A 20,416-nucleotide genomic window follows, 5' to 3' on the forward strand; every position below is an offset into this window, starting at 1 on the left:
ATTTTATACTTTGACTATATAAAAAAAAATGCAGATATACAAGCTCGTAGAGCTTGTAGATCTGCTATTTTTGAAAAATCTTGAAAACGTGTGCAAATCTTTAAATATATATTTTTAAAAGGCGATCATTTTACCAATAAATGTATCACTTTGCCAGATGACGTGATAATTGTGTTTGTCTGGGGTCTCCATGGAACATTGCATTGTGCAGCCCCCCCAGCCCAGACCCAGGCAGGGCCACGCCCCATGGCCGTGTGAAGCAGCGGGCCAACACGGCACTACATCCGGGCGTCTGGCTCCCGGTTGGGTTGACAAGCCTGCGAAGATGGCGACTTCAGGGAGGAGTGCGTTATTATCCTCCACCTCGGCAGGACCTAATAAGAGCACGCTGGAGAACCAGAACAACCCGGAGGACGACGATGGACAGAACCTATGGTGGGTGACGGAATGGAAGATGTGTGGGGGTTTTTATTATAAGGGTTTATTATAAGAGAGAAGGAGCGGGCTGTGCCTGTTAGCGGGGAGAGGAGAGGATGGTTGGTTTGACAGCTAGCTTTAGCTAACAGGGTAGCAGCAGCCTGGCTGGGCTGGATGGTGACAAAGCAAGCAAGCTCCTTGGTCGTTTTTGTTCATGAATGATGAGCCATGTTCTTTGCTTCTTTGTTCTGATTAAAGGCGTGTTGTTTTTGTTGTTGTTGTTGTGTTTTGCAGGTCGACCATCCTCAGTGAAGTATCGACCCATTCCAGGTCGAAGCTACCGTCCGGGAAAAATGTCCTGGTCATGGGTGGGTATCTGTTGTCTGTTGTCTCCCTGTCTGTCTGGTGGCTATAGGCTACTGCCGACGCTTCGGCTGGCCTCCATAGCCAAGTACACAATAATAATAATGGTAATATAGGACAGTAGCTGGCGATCATTAGCCATATTATACCATAATATTGCTTGATCGCTAGCTAAAGCAAGCGTAAAGCTTGGTGTGTGCCAGCTCACACGCCCAGGCTGTGCTTTTGTTTTCCCAGCCTGCATGGTGATTTGATAAGGCGTTCATCCATCCTAGTGTATATTATGAGGCTCTCTCTGCCCTGGGCTGCTACGGGGGACAGGTGCGTTATATGAGCGCATCCGTCCATCCACGGCAAGCCCAGCCTCCTCCTCTAGCTTGTTGATGATGATACTGGGCTGTTGTAGGCCCTGATGCTTTGAAACAGTGCAAGTCATTCTAGCCACTGATGCTTTACGAAGCATGCATGTGCAGCGTGGAGATGTGAGGTGTGATGATGATGCTGAGAGGTGGATGAGGTGGATATTGTTTGCTCCCTGACTTGAATGTATACAATATGAATTGTATACATTGAATTATTTGTTGATTTTATTTATGTCTATAATATAATATATATAATATATCCCTGTTTAATCTTCTCTCTAATGGACTCCTAGTGTGCCAGCCCATATGTTTATTCCAAAGTGCTACACATTTTAACATGATAGTAGCCTATTTCTACATTAACCACTGAGACAAAATCTAAATGTGAGTTTGTAGATCTGCTGTACACAAATAAATACAATAATTTCTCCATCTCATTTAAATTATATACTAAATTTACCGGCACAGTTGCACATGAACTTCTGGGATATACAGTTGTGTTGCTTAGGTTAACTGCTGTAAATGTTTTAACTGTTGGAGATGCTCTATTATGCCTTATTTTATTACATCACTGTTTGACTATTGATACAGTATACCTCATCCACCCCCGGTAGCATCATCATTCTCTGGGTAAATCCTCTGTCTGCTCGGCTGCCTTTTGCAGCTAATCAGCATTGGTTGACCATCTATACAGTATCTCAGGCCATCTCAGTCCTGTCTGTAAGAGTAGCTATCAGAACAGCAGCAGGCTTCTGCGTTACTAATGCATTGACCCTACCCCCCCTGTCAGCATAATTCTGTCATGGTGCAGGAAATGCTGTGGCCTAATGGCAAGCCCCTTCAGCCCCCTTACAATAATAAGGTGCATTGATAACTTCTGTGTGTGTGTGTGTGTGTGTGTGTGTGTGTGTGTGTGTGTGTGTGTGTGTGTGTGTGTGTGTGTGTGTGTGTGTGTGTGTGTGTGTGTGTGTGTGTGTGTGTGTGTGAATACTTTATTAGTCAGAAATGTGAAAAGCATGTGGTACTGTCAGACATTAAGGCCAAAAGGATAACACAAAAAAGTCCTGGGGACTTGTTTCCATTGTGGTCCTATGTATTCAATTTATCAACATAGCATTAAAAAGAATAACACAATAACAAACATTTATCTCCCCTTGTGGTCTCCTGATAAATGATTTTTATTTGTTTTATTTTTTAAGAACTTTATATCTTTTAATGGATGACATTCTACATTTTGGTGGCAGAGTAGTAGAATGACAATTTACCATGTTTTTTCTAATAATAATGGAATAACTAAACTTATGGCTGGTGGTCGGCTGGTGGTCATGGGATTATTAACATATCCAAACTATTCAAGCTATGTGGCTGTTCTCCCAGGGTGGGGGTGTATGTGTGTGATGTGTGTGTGTGTGTGTGTGTGTGTGTGTGTGTGTGTGTGTGTGTGTGTTGAGAGAGAGATAATATAGTCTACCATGAGAAAATAGAACAGATGTTAGTTAGTTGTGGATACACATTATTACACATGACATGATAGATATTACAGCACATGTGGAAGGTGTTGACAGACACAGGCTCATGGTTGCCATGGCAACGCATTACAGCAATTATTAGGTACATCAGGACAGCTCTGCTATATTTCTTATCACGATGCTGTGATGCACGTAAACAACATGTTATATAAAATATATATCGTTGCTGTTGGGCAGAAACGTCTTATCTCCATATTTTAACTTTTTGCGTTTTTTCGTAAATTAACGACCTACTTGATCATACTACAGCGTCTTTACACAAAAGCATCAAAAGTAGCAGATCTACAAGCTCAAAACATGGCGCGAAGAGTGTATTTGATGCCATCACTGACATGCATATGTTAGATTTATCCTTAGTTATGCATGCATTAATTATGCATGCATAAACTGAATCTGGTGTGTTTTATCAGTGTTTGGGACATTTAATTTGGATTAAAATAATGTAGTGTTGGGGCGCTGATGGCCTAGTGGTTAAGCCGCATACTACGTATAGGCTCTATCTAATGCAGCCTGACAGCGAGACGTGGGTTCGATTCCCGAGCCTGATGGCCTCTGCTGCGTGTCACTCCCTGTTTCCTGCCACTCTTCCACTGTATTGTAACTATCTAATAATAATAGTAAAAGTCAGAAAGGCCCCCAAATTATCTTAATAAATAAATAATAATAATGTGTTTAATATTATACCCATCAACAACGCCCAATTAAACAATATATATAACCATGTTTTAACCACAGTACCAAAGAAAATCACGCTTAACCTGGACAGTATAGTAGGTGAGTGGTTAGGTGGTCTTCCTAGGGAGCATGGTGGATGGATTGCATATGATTTGTGAATCTAATGTCTGGGTATGGGTCCCTTCCACTTCCTTTTGCAAATTCAACATTCAAGTTTTAGTTGTATATGTATCCTGGCCTTGCACAGTTGTGGTGTAAAGCATAAATCAAAATATGGCTTTTTCTGGTTTGTTTTCCACCAGTTTTCAGTCTACAGGCAATCTGGGAACCCATTTGGTTAAAAAATATATAAATATATATGTTCTATTCCTTTGTTTTTAACTCTGGAGGCACCACCTTATTTTTTGTGTAGAAACAGGAACTCTGTTTGGCTCCTCCCCTTTCTTAGTCCACTTCCTCCTGGGTGCTTCTGTGTTTATTCCTACTAACAACAACACTAGGTTTTTAGGGCAGTAGAATCTGTCTTGAGAGATTAGGTACTGTAGAGGTAGACACTGGGATCACTTTGTTTGGCAGGTTGTAGATGCAGTGTTATTGTTTGTTCTGATCAAGATGCAATCTTATGAATCCGGCCTCATGGTAGAAGTACTACTTGGAATAGTTTGTTTGGTATGTCCATGGTTTTTATTCTAACTCATAGCAACTGGTGAGACTATTCGTTTCAACACTTACATGGGGGAACAATAACACTGCTGCACAAACCGGACACAGAATATTTTAGAGTAGGCAGGCTCTAGAGTCTATACCGATCACCGATTCAGAATAGAAACAAACCAGGCTTTCCACAAGTACTGCGGAAAGCCTGGTGTTGACGCCAGGTTAGATAGATGTTCAGAAAAGGATAAGACCTGTCTAGATGGTGATTGGTTTCCTCCCAAGGTCACTGGCAGAGCAGGCAATATCTCAGCCATACCAAAACAATATCACCATGTGCGTGGTGATATTTTCCCACAGGGGTGTTTGTTTGGCACAAAGACTTGACACAGCTGAAGGAATCTAGAGCGAGGGACTGCAGCAGAGGGAAGTGCATTGGGCCGATGTATAACATGTTATGTAACGGACTGCTCTTACTGTACTGTAGCATTGGCCTTGGATCAAGACTATCATATTATGTATTTTATCGAGTCTGACTTTTGCTTTCGTATCTATGATTGTCTTGTTCTCTATGGCCCTATAGTCACTGGAAACCTGCACGCAAAAGTGCTGACCCTGTAGCCACGGATGTGAACTCGACATGAGGACCCTGTGTTTACTGTATTAGTCCATATTTTCAATAGATATGCGTTTTAACACCGCCTATGCCTGAACGCCGTTTTATTTCCTCGTTAACGTCCTGTTTACATCGAGTGTAATGCCGGCTTTCACCTGATGCGCCCCGCCCCAACCACCCACTTAGGAATACAGGTAACACAATCAGACACAGACATACAGGATTAAAACACATATCTATTGAAAAATACGGACTAATACAGTGCACACAGGTTCCGAATGTCGAGTTAACATCCGTGGCTACAGGGTCAACACTTTATATGGTTTTGGTCAGGCTTTGCACGTGGATTTCTAGTGTCTATAGGGCATAAAATAAGAAAGCAAAAGTCAGACTCAATAAAATACATACATGATAGTCTTGATCCAAGGTTGCTCTAGCATTACCTGGAATGCTCAGACGAGCGCATTGCCCTACATCATCATTAAGCGTTGTGTGTTTTTACTTGTGTGTGTTTCTATGTGCAGGTGAAGTCGGATCGGGGAAAACCACACTTGTTGCTAAACTGCAAGGGATCGAAGAGTACATGAAAGGGCGTGGCCTAGAATACCTCTACTTCAGTGTCCATGACGATGACATTGACGGTAACCAAGCAACTGAATGATGTCCCGACTGTATCTTAAGCCTGATTTCATTGTCTTAGTCTTAGTTGCCTGGCGAAAATAGCCAAACTTCAAGCTCACAATGCGTCGATGCAAGCTTGTAGATCAGCTATATTCGCTGTGAGATAAGTATAAATTAAGTAATCCACTTCCTTAAAGCTAAAATGGAAACGCCATCAAATATGCCACAAGTAGGACTTGGCCATTTTTACAGTTTAATTTTTTTTTACAGAATACGGAAGTGCAGATTGTATGCTTTCAAATGGCGTGTCATACATTGACATCTGAAAATAGTTGAAGAAATACTATTCTATCAGACCCTGTTATATTTTATACTTGCAATATTGTTAGATTAGATCATCTCTGTGACAATAGTGTAACCAAGAGCAATGATGTGAATGTATGTATTTATATACCCTCCTGATGTATTTCTTGTGTTCTGTGTGTGTGTGTTTATAGACCACACCAGGTGTAATGTGTGGGTGTTGGACGGGGACCTGTACCACAAGGGCCTTCAGGGCGTGGCCGTGCCCGTGGACTCCATAGACAGCACGTTGCTGGTGATCACGGTGGACATGTCGCGGCCGTGGAACGCGCTGGACTCGCTGCAGAAGTGGGGCGCCGTTGCCAGGGAACACATCGACAAACTGCGCATCCCCCCGGAAACGCTGCGGGAACTGGAGCACAAACGTGAGTCAGAATGTTATAGAATGCGACACAGAACAGGAGGAGGGGGAATTCTATACAGGTGTGTGTGCGCGTGTGCACGTGCTTGGGAGAGAGAGAGAGAGACTGTAACTTATTGATTGTTGCAGTGCTGCCCAGCTCTTCAGAGGAAGTGAATGCACTTAAAGGGATAGTTCATCCAAACAATAACTTTTTCTATCGATTAATCACCCCATGGAGACTTGAATTCATGGATATTTGTTTGTTTTCGTCGTTCGCCGTATGGAGACACAAAGAGTCTCCTTTGTGTCCCCATACGGAACCGCTGCCAACTATCCATGAATTCAAGTCTCCATGGGGTGAGTAATCCCTTTTAACCCCTCGGAAAACACACTAATATCAAGCGTACAAATAGAAAACAATTGTAGTATCACACCTTATGTGACTGTAAACTGCCAAGTCTTGTATTATTACGTCATTGTAGTTGGCCAAGAAGTGTCATGTGTGAGGTACATTCATTATTTATAAAACTGCTAACGAGAACAGGCGTGTAGAATTTGTTCACAGCTGAAAAAACATCATGTGCACATGGGCAAACACCATACTGTACAATGTTTTTCTAATTCATGGAAGACAGTAGACTGGTTCATAATTAGCGACACCTGGTGACAGAAAGCCATATTGAATGAATGAAAGACAATCACGGAAGACTTTTCTAACGGGACATTTAATGTTTTGCCCATTACAGAGACTTTGCAAGTGGTTGTGGTATAGGTGGGATAATGAGCTGTGAGAACTTAATTTAAAGAAAATGTACTTATTTTTTTTCTTTAAGATATTTTTGGGGGGCTTTTTCTGCCTTTATTAGATAGTACAGTAATCTGATAGGAAATGAGGAGAGAGATGAGGCGTGACACACAGCAAAGGCCGGGAAGATCGGGATTAGAACCCGCAACATGCTGTCAGGCTGCATCAGCAGCCTAGGTGCCCGGACCGCTACCCTAGCCATCCGGGCCAGAAAATGAACTCTTAAGGGAGGAAAACAGCCGAACCAAGTATAAATCAGGGCATTACATGTTTGTACATTTGTGTGTGTGTGGGTGTGTGTCCGTCTGTAGTGGTAAGGCAGTTCCAGGAATACACAGAGCCCGGGGACGAGGGCACTCCACAGAGGAGGAGCGACGAGGAGGAGAGCGTGCTACTACCTCTGGGAGACAACACACTCACACACAACCTGGGCATCCCCATCGTAGTGGTCTGCACCAAGGTACACACACACTCACACACAACCTGGGCATCCCCATCTTGGTGGTCTGAACCAAGGTACATACACACACACACACACACACTCACACTCACGCTCACACAGACCCTGGGCATTCCCATCGTGGTGGTCTGCACCAAGGTGCACGCGCACGCACGCACACACACACACACACACACACACACACACACACACACACACACACGCACACTTTTACATGTTATACTTCAGGACTTCAGTTGACTCTCCACAGCAACTTGCAAGTAGAATTTGAGTGTCTTGCTACGGGACACAATGCAGCTTTTGTGAGGACATGTGGCTACAGCAGAGGTGTAAACTCATGACCTACATGTTGGTACTTGGCCAGCTTGCGTACTCACTGAAGATGGTGGCTATATACTGTATTCTGTATCTTTCATTCAGTATATTTCACTCACTCACTGACTCACTTCTAGACGGCTCGCCTCCTAGAAGTGCAGTAAAAGTATGGACACAATCAACATCAAGGTCAAAACTTGGATATTAGACCTGAATTATATTGGAATAAAATTTACATTGCATTATTTTAGTTTTGTGCAATGCGCATTGCAGTATAAAAGCAGGAGTTACTTAATTTCACCAGATATTATGCAGATTTGCGTAATTATATCTAAACCTTAGTAGCTCCATTTGGAAAGAATGTATCACTCTAGCAATGATTAGGCATTTCATTACGGGTGAGAAAAAAAGAGAGAAGACCTTTTGCTGTTTTATTAGCCTCACCGGGACACACAACGGGTGCGTTGTGTGTCTGCTGATGAAGACGAAACGCGTCCGTTGTGGCTAATAAACTAGTGAACGGACACTACTGAGTGCTGGCTTCCCTATTCTTTTATTGTACTCTTTGGCCGTGTACCTAAAAAGCCTCTGCATTGTGGGGGAGTGTTGCAGGAATTTTGGTTTCTCTACATTTCAGTGTGGTTGACTCAACATAACACCTGCATGACACAAAATGTGTTTGTTTCCAAGAAGTCATTAACCCATTAAGACCTGAAACCGATTCTACATGTACAGTATTCTGAAAAACGTGTTTCTATATCAGTGGTGCTCAATCTTTTGTCAAGGACCCCCAAAATTATATGTATTTGGCCACTGACCCCCAAATCATAATATTTTGTTCCAGGGGGTCCCAGAAGCAAAGATTTGAGTTAAAAACGTTCACTTTAAAAATATATATATTCAAAGATTTGCACACATTTTCACGATTTTTCAAAAATAGCAGATCTACAAGCTCATAGCGCGGCACTCGGTGCCGCGCTATGAGCTTGTATATCTGCTATTTTTTAATAGCCAAAGTGTAAAATCATGCTTTTTTAGCTCAAATCTAAACATGACACATGCGTCCCAGGTCTTAATGGGTTAAAGGTAGTGTAAGTGATGCTGTTTTTGTTAAAATAAGTGTTAAATAGCTCTATGTTCAGATAGATAGTAATCGTTGTGTAGAAATTCCAGTGTTTGTTCAGTTACAAGAGTCTCCCTGTTTCCAGCTTTTTAGAAATCAGACAATGCATTTTCAGGTCAGGATTCCAATTTTATATCCAATTAGGAGAGAGAACTCGCACAGAATACAGATTAAACAAGTGAAATTGGAAGTGATGACACAAAGAAATGAGCAGACAAAATTGAAGCTGGAACACTATAAAATTGAAGCAGATAAATGGGTACTCCCTCCTAAATCGCTGAAATGTAGCCACCCACCTGAAAATGAGTTTTCTGTTCATCAAAGAGCGACAAAGAGAGACGGGGAGACTGGGAGCCTGTTACTGAACAAACACTATAGCAATGATTACTTTCAGAATGTAGTGCTTTAACCTTTTAACAAAACACTTTTTGTTTTAACCACAAAATATCACGTACCCTACACTTTTTAAATTATTGTTATTTTATCAGATGGACTGTACTGTTTTTATTCCAGATTATTAGTCATAAATTTGAACATTGCTAGTTTTCAAGAAGTACATTATTACAATGTGACTGACCCTATTTGCCTTAGCCATCCTTTGCAGTGTCACTATTGTATATGTTTACATTGTAGGGTCGATGCTGAAACATTATTATACAGTATTGTGCAGCCATAGCAGATATTCTTGAAACTTGGTTGGAATAATGAGTAGGCTGCACCAAAGCCGTGATTAACTTTTGGGTCGTTGCGATCGAGGTCAGACACTTTTTTTGTCTTTGTGCTAATAACTTTTGTATTAACCACTTCAGTAGTTCACCCAAAAAATTACTTATTTTCTATCAATTACACATACTGTACACACCCTGTTAGTTTTTGTCGTATTCCTAAGCCAATAATTTGATGACCGGCGGTCTCTCCGGTAGGAGACTCAAAGAGTCTCCTTTGAGTCTCCTACCGGATACATTAGCGTCTTTCCACCGGTAATGAAATGATTGGCTTAGGAATGCGACATAAAATACTTTTTTTAGGTGAACTACACCTTTTAGCCCTAGCATCCCAAAATGTCTCAAATTCGGACTCACTTTTTCTCACCATTTCTAAATAAATGGCCGATCTAGCACGATGTGACGTGTTGGGGAGCTTGTAGATTGTCTATTTGTGAATTCTACATGATGTTCAGTTTTATGCATCAAGGAAATCATACTTTTGTTTTGGAGCTAGGGTTTTCAGCCTACGGCAGCACTATGCAGATGCACTGCATTGAAACATACACTCTCTGATCCTCTGTGTGTCCTCAGTGCGATGCCATCAGCACGCTGGAGAAAGAGCACGACTACAGAGATGAACACCTGGACTTCATCCAATCCCACATCAGACAGTTCTGTCTCCAGTGTATCCTTCGCTGTCATCATGGCGCTCGTGCCCACACCTGGGGGCTCTCAGCTGGTATTGGCACCGGAACCCGGATTATGCCCTGACCATGAAGTCAGGACCGAAGTGTATTGGATAGTACAATATTTCCTTTTTAATTGTTAAAGGTTGTTTGTAGCCCAGTCAGAGCATTTCACGGCCCACTTTTGTGTCTCAAACCGCAGGTTGAGAGAAGCTGATTTTTTGACTGGTGTTCACCTGAACAGGGTTTGGTGTCTATTGAGTGTCTTTTTATTTTAGTTTTCAAAAAACGTTTTATTTTTGTGGGCGTCTGGGCGGCATAGAGGTGTTTTTGGCGGGCATTTTCTGAGCCTTTCTTTGATAGGTATACAGTGTAGTGAGACGGGAAACACAGAAAGACAAGAACAGGGAACTCGCTCTGTCGGGCATTAGAGCCCATGGGGAATCAGAATCAGCTTTATTGTCACATCACAGGTTTACAGAAGTAAAAAAGTGGGTGAATTTGTTTTCGTGCAAGTTCTATAGTGTTGTCATTTCCATAGAAAACCTAACCATGCATCCTAACCATGCAGTCTTATGCATAGGTTAAAATGTAATTGAGATAACATGCTATTTAGACAGATGCCAGATTCATTGTTGACCTGGAATCCTATAGTTTTTATAGTTTCAATGTACAGATTATTTATAATGATTATTTATTTTTTGAAATTATACTGGTTAGACTGATACTAGGTTCTTCATTTACCTGTGATCCTAGATTACTGAGGCACTACACTGTCTCTATGCATTTGATGTTATGTTATTTTTATCTTGCTTACTTTAAGTCGCTCTGGATGAAGTGACAGCCTAAATTCTAAATTGTAAAGTGTAACTATTCCTCTATCAGGTCGCCACAATTATTGAATGTGAAAACTCAAAAACAATATAGGTATACTTCTGGATGATGCAGGAATAGTGTCCTTTTAGTCAGTGTCATTACTGACTGCCCTGGGTAACACTGGTGCCAGTGAAACTCCTTGACAGGCCTGCCAGACGGGGCGTCTCTGCTCTATACGTCGGTGAAGGAGATGAAGAACCTGGACGTGTTGTACAAATACCTGGTTCACAGACTCTACGGCTTCCCCTTCCACTGCCCTGCACAGGTGGTGGAGAGAGACGCAGTCTTCATGTAAGAGACTGTCTGTGTTGTGTTGTTTCAGGATGGACGAGTACGATTTATTAGATTATTTTGCATTATTCTTTGCATTACGTGTGTGTGTGTGTGTGTGTGTGTGTGTGTGTGTGTGTGTGTGTGTGTGTGTGTGTGTGTGTGTGCACGTGAAACAATTTGAGGGCAAATCTTCCCCTTTGTGTGAACATTCTAGGGGCAGTTGATACATAGGTTTATAATAAAGTGATTAGTGTATAAAAATATCTTTAATTATACCTGGAGTTGCTGCTGACAGTGTGGTGTAATAACATCATATTAATATGAAAGCTGTTAATCACTTAAACCCTAAATACTTAGTTTTACATCAAATTGTGAAAATGTCCAATCTACACGCTACGACCCGTTGTGAGCTTGTAAATGTAAATGTTCGCCTATTTAGACATGCCCAGAAACGAGATACTAGGTGTTTAAATGATAAATTATTTAAACAGAATTTATGAAGATAATTTTATAGCCCTCAGTGTCCATCTCATTTCGATTCTGATGCTGATTGACAGGACTCACAGAAGTTGCATGTTTCTGTGAATTTTGTTGTGTGTGTGTGTGTGTGTGTGTGTGTGTGTGTGTGTGAGAGAGAGATGTGTGATGTAACTGTCTCTCTCTCCTTTACCAGTCCATCAGGGTGGGACAATGAAAAGAAAATCGCCATCCTCCACGAGAACTTCCAGACGCTCAAAGCAGACGACAATTTTGAGGAAGTAATAGTCAAACCTCCAGTCAGAAAGGTATGGACGCCCATCAGACCATCCGTACTGGACAAGGTTCGCTTTGACACTGCAAGAAATCTGGGACTTGCCGTACAGTACACTAGATTATTTCAGGCTATCATATGGCGTAATCATTAACTTTAAACTTGCCATTTTTACTGTATTGTAACTGATGGAAATGAAAGTGAGTTTGTTCTGTTTTCTGTTTTGTTTTTGCTCGGATCTCACCAGTTTGTCCATGAGAAGGAGATTCAGGCTGAAGACGACCAGGTGTTTCTGGTCAAACTGCAGGTGAAAGAACTTTGCTGTTCATTTTGTCTGTCTTGCGTGTGCACTGTAAAATCTTCAGTGTTCATTTAACTCTGACCCATTATGGGTCTGGAGTTACAAATTAATTTGGAGTTTCAAAAGATTTACACTGAGGATTTTACCGTGTATTCTCTTTGTTAATAGTAAGTTAAGATCATTCTGGGTTGACATGAGAATTAAATGAAATATCTTAAAAGTTCTGTACACGCTTAATTTAACGCCGGTTGTATGTGTGTGTACACCCATGTGTATTTTCCCATTTCAGTCGTTGCTAGCCAAACAGCCTGCTGTGACAACAGGCCGACCAGTGGTGAGTTATCTCACGTCCATTTATGTCTCTAGAGTGTGTCCTTAACCCTTTAAGACCTGAAGCCGATTCTACAAATGTCTACTAAATCCCAACAGTTTTCTGAAAAAACTTATGTTTCTATATCAGTGGTGCTCAATCTTTTTCATGTCAAGGACCCCCAAAATTATATGTATTTGGCCGCCGCCCCCATTTCAAAATGTTTTGTTCCAGGGACCCCCAGAAGCTAAGATTTGAGTTACCAATGTTCGCTTCAAAAATATATATATTCAAAGATTTGCACCAATGTTCACAATTTTTTTTTAAATAGCAGAGCTACAAGCTCATAGCGCGGCACTCGATGCCGCACTATGAGCTTGTAGATCTGCTATTTTTGAATAGCAAAAGTGTATAATAATGCTTTTTAGCTGAAATCTAAAAATGACACAGGCAGTGTCTGCTTGCAGCCTGTGTGTTTTTACTGTGTATTTAAAAGGAACTCAGTGATGTCTTGTTCTTGCTGATCGTAGGACCCCACTAGCAGAGCGCCCAGCGGTTCACCCCGGACGAGTACGCCCCGCTCAGCAGCGGCTAACGTAGCCAACGCAATGCCTCAGTCAGGTACTAAAATCGTTTGTGTACGTTTTATATACATGTTGATGTCTTTACCTATTGTATAAAAGCACCCATTCACCAGATTAAAGGTAGGGTAAGGTGAATTGTTTTTAGCGGTGCCAACCGCTCTATACGTGGCTTTGACTCGGTGTCTGTGTGTCTGTCTGTGTGTCTGTCTGTGTGTCTGTGTGTCTGTGTGTATGAGCCTGGGATGAGCACGGCAAAGAAGCAACACATACAAACACACACACACACACACACACACACACACACACACACACACAGACTTGGAGATTGCCTATGCCATCTCTCCTCTCATTTGCCACACGTGCCACCGGTTATCAAAGAGGGGTCCAGGGACCCCCAGGGACGTCCGCCCGTATGAGCACGGGATGAGCACGGGATTTTAAACAGCTATAACTCCAGTTTGCAGCATGCCACCAAGTCCAAATTTGGTATGTGGACTTAGACCACCAATACGGGCCGAGCATGAATTGCTCAAGCCCCGCCCCCTCTGTCTTCCCATTGGCTGGCCTTTAAACAGCCATAACTCAAGTTCGCAGCATGCTACGGAGTACAAATTTTGGACATGGACTAAAACCACTAATAGGGACAAACTGTAATTACTTAAGCCCCGCCCCCTCTGTCTGCCCATTGGCTGGGCTTTAAACAGCCATTATTCCAGTTTGCAGCATGCTACCAAGTACAAATTTGGTAAGTGGACTCAGACCACCAATAGGGACGAACTGAAATGAGTTAAGCCCCGCCCCAAAGGCACCGCTTCCTTCACACAGGGTGTGATTTTTTGTTAAAAGGTGAAAGCTCTATATTATGATACTAATCGTGAGAGTGTTTGTTCAGTAACAGGGGTCTCCCTGTCTCTCCAGCTCTTTAATAAACAGAAAATAAATGTTCAGGTGGGTTGCACATTTTCAGCCAATTAGGAGAGTACCCATTTATCAGCTTAAATTGTAGTGTTTCTGCTCGTTTCTTTGTGGCCTCACTTGAGACGCGCTGCCTGATTGACCAGTCACGCGTAGAACCACTTCCGTTCTACTTCCTATCACAGCTGTTTGTTTACACCGATGTAATAGCATACGCGCCGTGAGCTGACGGTTCCTGGCATTTCATGATGTCACAAGTTTTGTTGTTTCCCCCGCATTGCAAGACGCGAGGTGGAGCGTTCTCAATGATTTCCACTCTGGAAGAACCATCACTTACCCTACCTTACGTGTGTGTGTGTCCAGCAGGTCAGACCAGTGAGGGGGTGCTTGCCAACTTCTTCAACAGCCTACTGACGAAGAAAGCCGGAACGGGCGGTCCTGGGACGCCCGGCGGGGGAAACAGCACTCCAGGGACTGTACGCAAGTCAGGTGCGGTCTCTCTCACACACACACACACACACACACACACACACACACACAGAGTTATTACAAGTGTTTAAAGCTGCAGTCTGCACCTTTTTTTTATGTCCTATCCAGGATTCAAATCTGGGTTGAGCGCCGAAATTAAAAAGGAAAAACTAAGGAAGGCCCATTTGGGCACAGGAAATATTGTGCTTTGAGCTTCATGTAATACCACTTGTCAAATAGTAGTGGTCCTACTGTACCTCCCCACACATTCTCAATAGAAGAGCAGGAAGACCAACTACAACCACCAAAACATTTATTTTTATTTTTTGGCCACTCGTTTGGCACGGGCGTGTACCCAAACCGAACGGCCCCGTACTGAAACGGTTCGGTATGGGTATGTGTACCGTTACACACCACTGTTATAATCTATTAACATACTCTGCCATATAGCGTGGTCAAAATAATGTTTTATTCACTAAAAGGTTATGGATTGCAGATTTAAGATATGCTGTTCTGCTTACTTAAGTTTTATGTGTTTGTATGACAGAGGAAATAAAAGGGGTCATTCATTCCACCCATTTAGCATGTGTCTGAAAGAATCGTCCGATTTCTCGTTCCTCAATCTTTCTCTCCATCGCCAAGCTTCTCTTTTTTTTTTCTCCCCCTCTTCCATCACACTCTCCAATTTAGTTTTTCCAACTGTCCTGTTCTGTTTTTGTTTTCCAGATTTATGAAAATGACACATGGTAAAGGGGCCCATGACCGGGGCAGTCTGTCTGTCTGTGTCACACACACACACACACACACACACACACACACACACACACACACACACACACACACACCCATCATGAGGTCTCTATGCCTGATTTGTGATTGTTGTGTGTGACAGTTCCATTTATTCATCAACATAAGTCACAGTGTTCGTAAAAATGCCATGTCATTAACATCATTCATAATGTGTGTGTGTGTGTGTGTGTGTGTATATGTGCTAGTCAGAGGATGCTGGCCACGTTAAGGTGTGTGTTTGTGTGTGTGGGACGCTCTCATCGTTTGCCTGTGCATCTCATACCCTGGTTACCAACCCTTTGATCCACCTCAGCCTCATGAACCCCTCCCCCCCTACTATCCCCAGCAGTGTTAATTTCGTCGACTAAAACTATGACACAAAATGTGCGTCGACTACCTTTTCGACAAAAACTAAATGAAAACTAAGCTATGATGACTAAGACTAAATATATTGACAATTTTCGTCAACAAATAAAAACTACCGGTAGACTAAAATGTTAGGGAGGGACTAGTGGAGAAGAGATCCAGTAGAACTAAAAGACGAGTCATTTTATGTTTGTTTGCGCTCGGGTGTTGCGCTCTGAAAATAGCAGATCGACAAGTTGTGAGCTTGTAAATCAGCTAATTTCAGCATGCAACCAAGTGTAAAATCAGCCATTACAACGCCATCAAGGCACTGCCAAAATACATTTTTGTCGACAAAATCAACTGATATTTAGTCTACTAAAGCTAGACTAAAACTTTTCAGATGACTATTATGACTAAATGATTTTTTTTTTCAAAAGACTGTGACTAAACTAAATAAAAATAATTGCTGTCTAAATTAACACTGGTCCCCAGCAACATTAACACTGGTCCCCAGCATTCTGTCACCGCCTGGGTCCACCCTCTGCTCTGGCGGCAAATTAACTTTTGTTTAGACTCGACCCGTGAACCACATCTGCAGTTTAGAATTTCATCCTTCAGGGAGGGGTGGCTGTAGGCTGCAGATTCTTTTGAGGATACAGTTCAGTCTCATTAGCGGGCTGACGTTGGCAGCAATGTCTGCTTCTGGGCCTGGTCTGTAAGCAAGGTTATTACAGTTTTACATTTTTCATTCTTTTTTCTTTTACTTTCTTTTGCGTTTTAATTACTTTTCAAAGAGGGTTTGCTAGTTTTTTTTTTTCTTTGGCTTGGTTAAAAGGCTTAGTTTTAGTTTAATTTGTATTAGTTTTAATGTTGGTTAAATGGCCTAAGGAGCATTTGTCAGGGCTGAGATTCAAAAAGGTCCGGAAATTAGTGTGTAATAAAAGCTCAACAAAACACCGGACCATTTACAAATGCATTGACAGAATACTGGGCTTACGTAGAGACGAAAACCAAGAACATTTTCCCACGATCTCAGTTTGTTTTAGTTGGTTTTGTAATTGTAAACAATAGAACTTATTTCATTTAACTATTATTTTTACATCTATTTTTTTCGTTATTTGGTTAGTTTTGGTTTGTAGTTCACAAAGGAGTGCTGCACACGTGAATGCAAACAATGCGGGAAATGTCTGACAGCGTTCCTGGGGTCTGGAACCAGGCGAGGGGGGGAAAAGAAAGTCAGCGCTGTGACAGGAGTCTCCTATTCAGAGTGCATGACACACAAGCATAACAAGAATTCCCAACAGTTGGGGTCCCCTAAATTGTTGGTCAGAATACAGTTGTGAGGATCTGGGATCAGTGTGGCCAGCTCGCCGCTCAGAGCCGTGCTCCAAAGACAGTCTATAAGACGCTGGCCTCTGCTCTTTCATAGCCATTCTTCCCTAATATCAGATTCTTACGGCGCCAGTGACCCTTCTAACTGGTTAATACTACCTCGCCACCTCACCACCTTTGATCGACTAACTCCTCCCCATCTCAAAGTTCCCTCCCTCTGAAATCCGACCCGGTCCGTTTCCCATACCGGGTCTCCCTGCATGCTGCATCACATCACTCATAACCATCTGTCTCGTACGTCGCAACGCCAGCCAGCCGTGCATCATCATCATCGTCTCTCCCCTGCCCCTCCCCCCCCCGACCCGACCCGACCCGGCATCAACTGAAGTATGCACAGCGGTGTTTGCATATGCATGCTCGATTCTGCACGTCTCCTCTGTGATCATCAGACACTGATGTTTTTTCTGTGTGTGTGTGTGTGTGTGTGTGTGTGTGTGCAGGTTCGAAGCTGGGCCTGAGCGACGTGCAGGCGGAGCTGGACCGCATCTCCAACCGGGAGTCGGACTCCGAGCCGCCGCCCAACGACGCCGTGGACGGCCAGGACACATGAACAACCTCCCCCTCCTCCCCCCCCCCGCCCCGCCGCCTGCCCTGTCCGCCCCGTCTCCCCTCCTCTCTCTATTCCCCTCTATCCCTGACCCCGCCCACCCACCCACTCCTCCCTCCCCATCTCCCATGCAACCTCCTCTCATCACGGAGACGGAGATGGATCGTGGGAGAAGGGGGTTTCCTGCAAACCCCCAGGCCCCCCACCACTCACCCTGCAGGACCGCGAGGAGGCGGCGGCATCATTTCCTCCCCTCCTCCACATATCCCCCCCCCCTCCAAACCTTCCTCTATCCATCCACCTCTCTCTCTGTCTCTCTCTCTCTCTCTCTCTCTTTTCTTCTGTAAGACCGAGGGAGAGCAGCCGTCACTGTTACATGAAGAACTGTTTATCACTCCGAGGGGAAGATGTAAACGAAATGGGGAGTACGGGTTGGAGGGGGGGATAATAAGAGTGTGAGAAGGAGGGAAGATGAAAGGCAGATGGATTGAGAAGGTAGATGAGAAAGATGAAGTTGCGAGAGAGAAAGGGGGGGGGGGGGTGTGGACAAGTGGATGGATGGAGAGGGAAGGACTGAACGTGAGTGGGGGAGAAGGAGATGCTTTTTATCCATCCATCTGGTGTGATGGTATGGTTAGTCTTTTTACTGTAGGAGCTATTGAAGGTTGTGTGTGTGTGCGTGTGTGTGTGTGCGTGCGTGTGTGTGTGTGTGTGTGTGTGCGTGCGTGCGTGCGCGCACGCGTTTTACATAATGTGGGTCGAGGTACTGTATACCTGGCCAGTAGTTTGGACTGAGAAAATAGAAATTATGAAAGAACAAAAAAGAAATTGCCTGAAACAAAACTTGTCTTGTTTGCTAGCAGAAGGGATTAACAAACATACCAGTATTAGTGTGTGAGTGAGTGTGTGAGTGAGTGTGTGAGTGAGTGAGTGTATGTGAGAGAGTGAATGTGTGTGTGTGTGTGTGTGTGTGTGTGTGTGTGTGTGTGTGTGTGTGCGTGTGTGGGTGTGTGTGTGCGCGCGTGCGCCTGCATGTGTGTATGAGCTAATGAATGTGTGTGTGAGCGCCTGAAAATGGGGGGAAAGTTACTTTGACCTAGAGCTGTACTTCAAGGGATTTTGGCTGTTGGCATCGTCGACCAAAAAAAGATAACATGGCTTAATGCTCTTTACACTACAAGCTCTTACAACAACAGCGCATCCACTTTTATCACTATTAGAATCATTACACTGCTCTGCTCTCCATGCGCAGCATTCCACCACCACTACAGGAACCAAACTTGACAATGACTACAAACAAACAAACACACTACAGCACACAACTGACGAGCACTTGTCTCGCGTGGAAGGTGCACGCCTTGGGTCCAACATTGACCATAATCACACCGCACGGCCAAAGATGGCCGTCCGCCGCGTGAATATGGTCTATGGCACCCAGTTGCGACACAAGTCTCCCCATGCGACACAAGGCTTCAACCTCTAGACAACAAGACGGTGCACTGAAGAAAAGATGGGTGAGAGAGGGAGGGAGGGAAGGAAGGGAGGATGGGTAGCCCAGCTTTATTTGTACAGATAGGAGCACTAGTGATGCAACTGCATAGTTTCTTTGGGTGGGGTGGGCGGGCTTAGGATGGGGGGGGGGCTCAGGTTGGGGGGGGGTGAGAGGGGGGGGTGTCACGTTCAACAAGAATGTACAGTCATTGTCTCGCTGATTGGTCCTGTTATTTCAGAGCTCCGTGTTGGCGTTTGTATAATCAGATCTGTCAATTAAAAGGTGTATTTATTCGGATTCAACAAGCCAGTCTCCTCGTCCTTTGACCCTTTATCTCTGTTGCAGAACACCTTAAGTAGCAAAAAGCCATGTGGATTTTACTGTCATTGATGGGAAGTTTGGACATACACACAGAACCATCAATGATGTGAACCGATCACATTAGCTCCAAATCGTCTCTGAAAAACAGCCTACTTTGTTGTACTCATTGTTGATGATCTCTAGATAGCGACTTGTTTAATATGACATTTCCAAATGTTTTAAGCTATTTATTAGGTCTTGCGACCTTTAAAACGTGAAAAATGAATTCCCGTCTCTGTCAACGCGGATGCCTCTTTAACACACACGGGTAGCTTATTCAGGCTGCATTCTTGATATTTCCACAGTGCTGTGTATGATTAATAACCCGTGCTAAAAACATATCTGGAGTGAATCATTTTGACACGATGAATCCATTTCACCCACCAATCATTCTAGGCCATGCTGCAGCGCATTTGGGTGAATTACACGTATCACAAATCTATTTAAATGGGCGCCCGCATCGCTTCTTTCGAGGGGGTAATGAAATATGTCCATAATGCATGAAATTACATAATGATTGCCAACATGTGACTTTGCATTAAGTTGGGTTCATTAACATTTCAAGCACATGACTGTTCCATTCCATGCTCAGTTAGGTATAGGAGTAGGATGTACAGTAACGCCTCATCTCTTTGTGTGTAAATGCTAAACTCTGGAAATATGAACCACAAATCCAATGTTTCAACTAATAAATACTCCTTTGCACGGTACGTCGCCCCTGATGTACATCATGATTAGGTTGAATTAACCACCCTAGTATATACTTACAGTAGGGATACCAAATAGTTTCAGCAAAAATAGCCGATCTACAAGCTCACAGCGTATTGTTTTGCGATGTATTGTGAGCTTGTAGAGTGGCTATTGTTGGCGAATGTTTACCAAGCTTTGCTGAACATTCGGCCTTGTATGACATGCCCAGAACAGGGGCGCTATATGGTTCATCTGGTTAAGTAACTTGTGCTGCTGTAGGT

The 20,416-nt window shown here is 43.3% G+C and overlaps 1 protein-coding gene across 2 annotated transcripts; it reads left to right on the forward strand.

Moving 5' to 3' along the window:
- The first annotated feature begins 297 nt into the window (after nucleotides 1-297).
- Nucleotides 298-19,177, forward strand: dync1li1 (dynein, cytoplasmic 1, light intermediate chain 1). Of its 2 annotated transcripts, none has more exons than XM_084079605.1 (13): nucleotides 298-435; nucleotides 712-785; nucleotides 5,141-5,257; nucleotides 5,735-5,965; nucleotides 7,060-7,208; nucleotides 9,945-10,038; nucleotides 11,071-11,206; nucleotides 11,862-11,973; nucleotides 12,187-12,246; nucleotides 12,530-12,574; nucleotides 13,081-13,171; nucleotides 14,413-14,538; nucleotides 17,487-19,177. In XM_084079605.1, exons 1-13 carry the CDS (start codon nucleotides 326-328, stop codon nucleotides 17,594-17,596), a joined length of 1,455 nt encoding a protein of 484 aa, XP_083935731.1. In that variant the 5' UTR covers nucleotides 298-325; the 3' UTR covers nucleotides 17,597-19,177. The 2 variants fall into 2 exon arrangements, with proteins under 2 accessions (XP_083935731.1, XP_083935732.1); XM_084079606.1 differs by having other exon boundaries at nucleotides 14,416-14,538.
- The last annotated feature ends 1,239 nt before the right edge of the window (nucleotides 19,178-20,416 follow it).

The sequence above is a fragment of the Gymnoscopelus microlampas genome (genome assembly GCF_963454915.1).
Source record: "Gymnoscopelus microlampas genome assembly, chromosome: 15".
NCBI lineage: Eukaryota > Metazoa > Chordata > Actinopteri > Myctophiformes > Myctophidae > Gymnoscopelus > Gymnoscopelus microlampas.

What these genes read in the sequence shown, in the direction of transcription:
- dync1li1 (XM_084079605.1), top strand. Translation starts at nt 326, where the DNA reads ATGGCGACTTCAGGGAGGAGTGCGTTATTATCCTCCACCTCGGCAGGA. An exon ending in TCAAACCTCCAGTCAGAAAG is followed by an intron (nt 11,974 to 12,186) that starts GTATGGACGCCC and finishes GGATCTCACCAG; the next exon opens with TTTGTCCATGAGAAGGAGAT. An exon ending in TGACAACAGGCCGACCAGTG is followed by an intron (nt 12,575 to 13,080) that starts GTGAGTTATCTC and finishes TGCTGATCGTAG; the next exon opens with GACCCCACTAGCAGAGCGCC.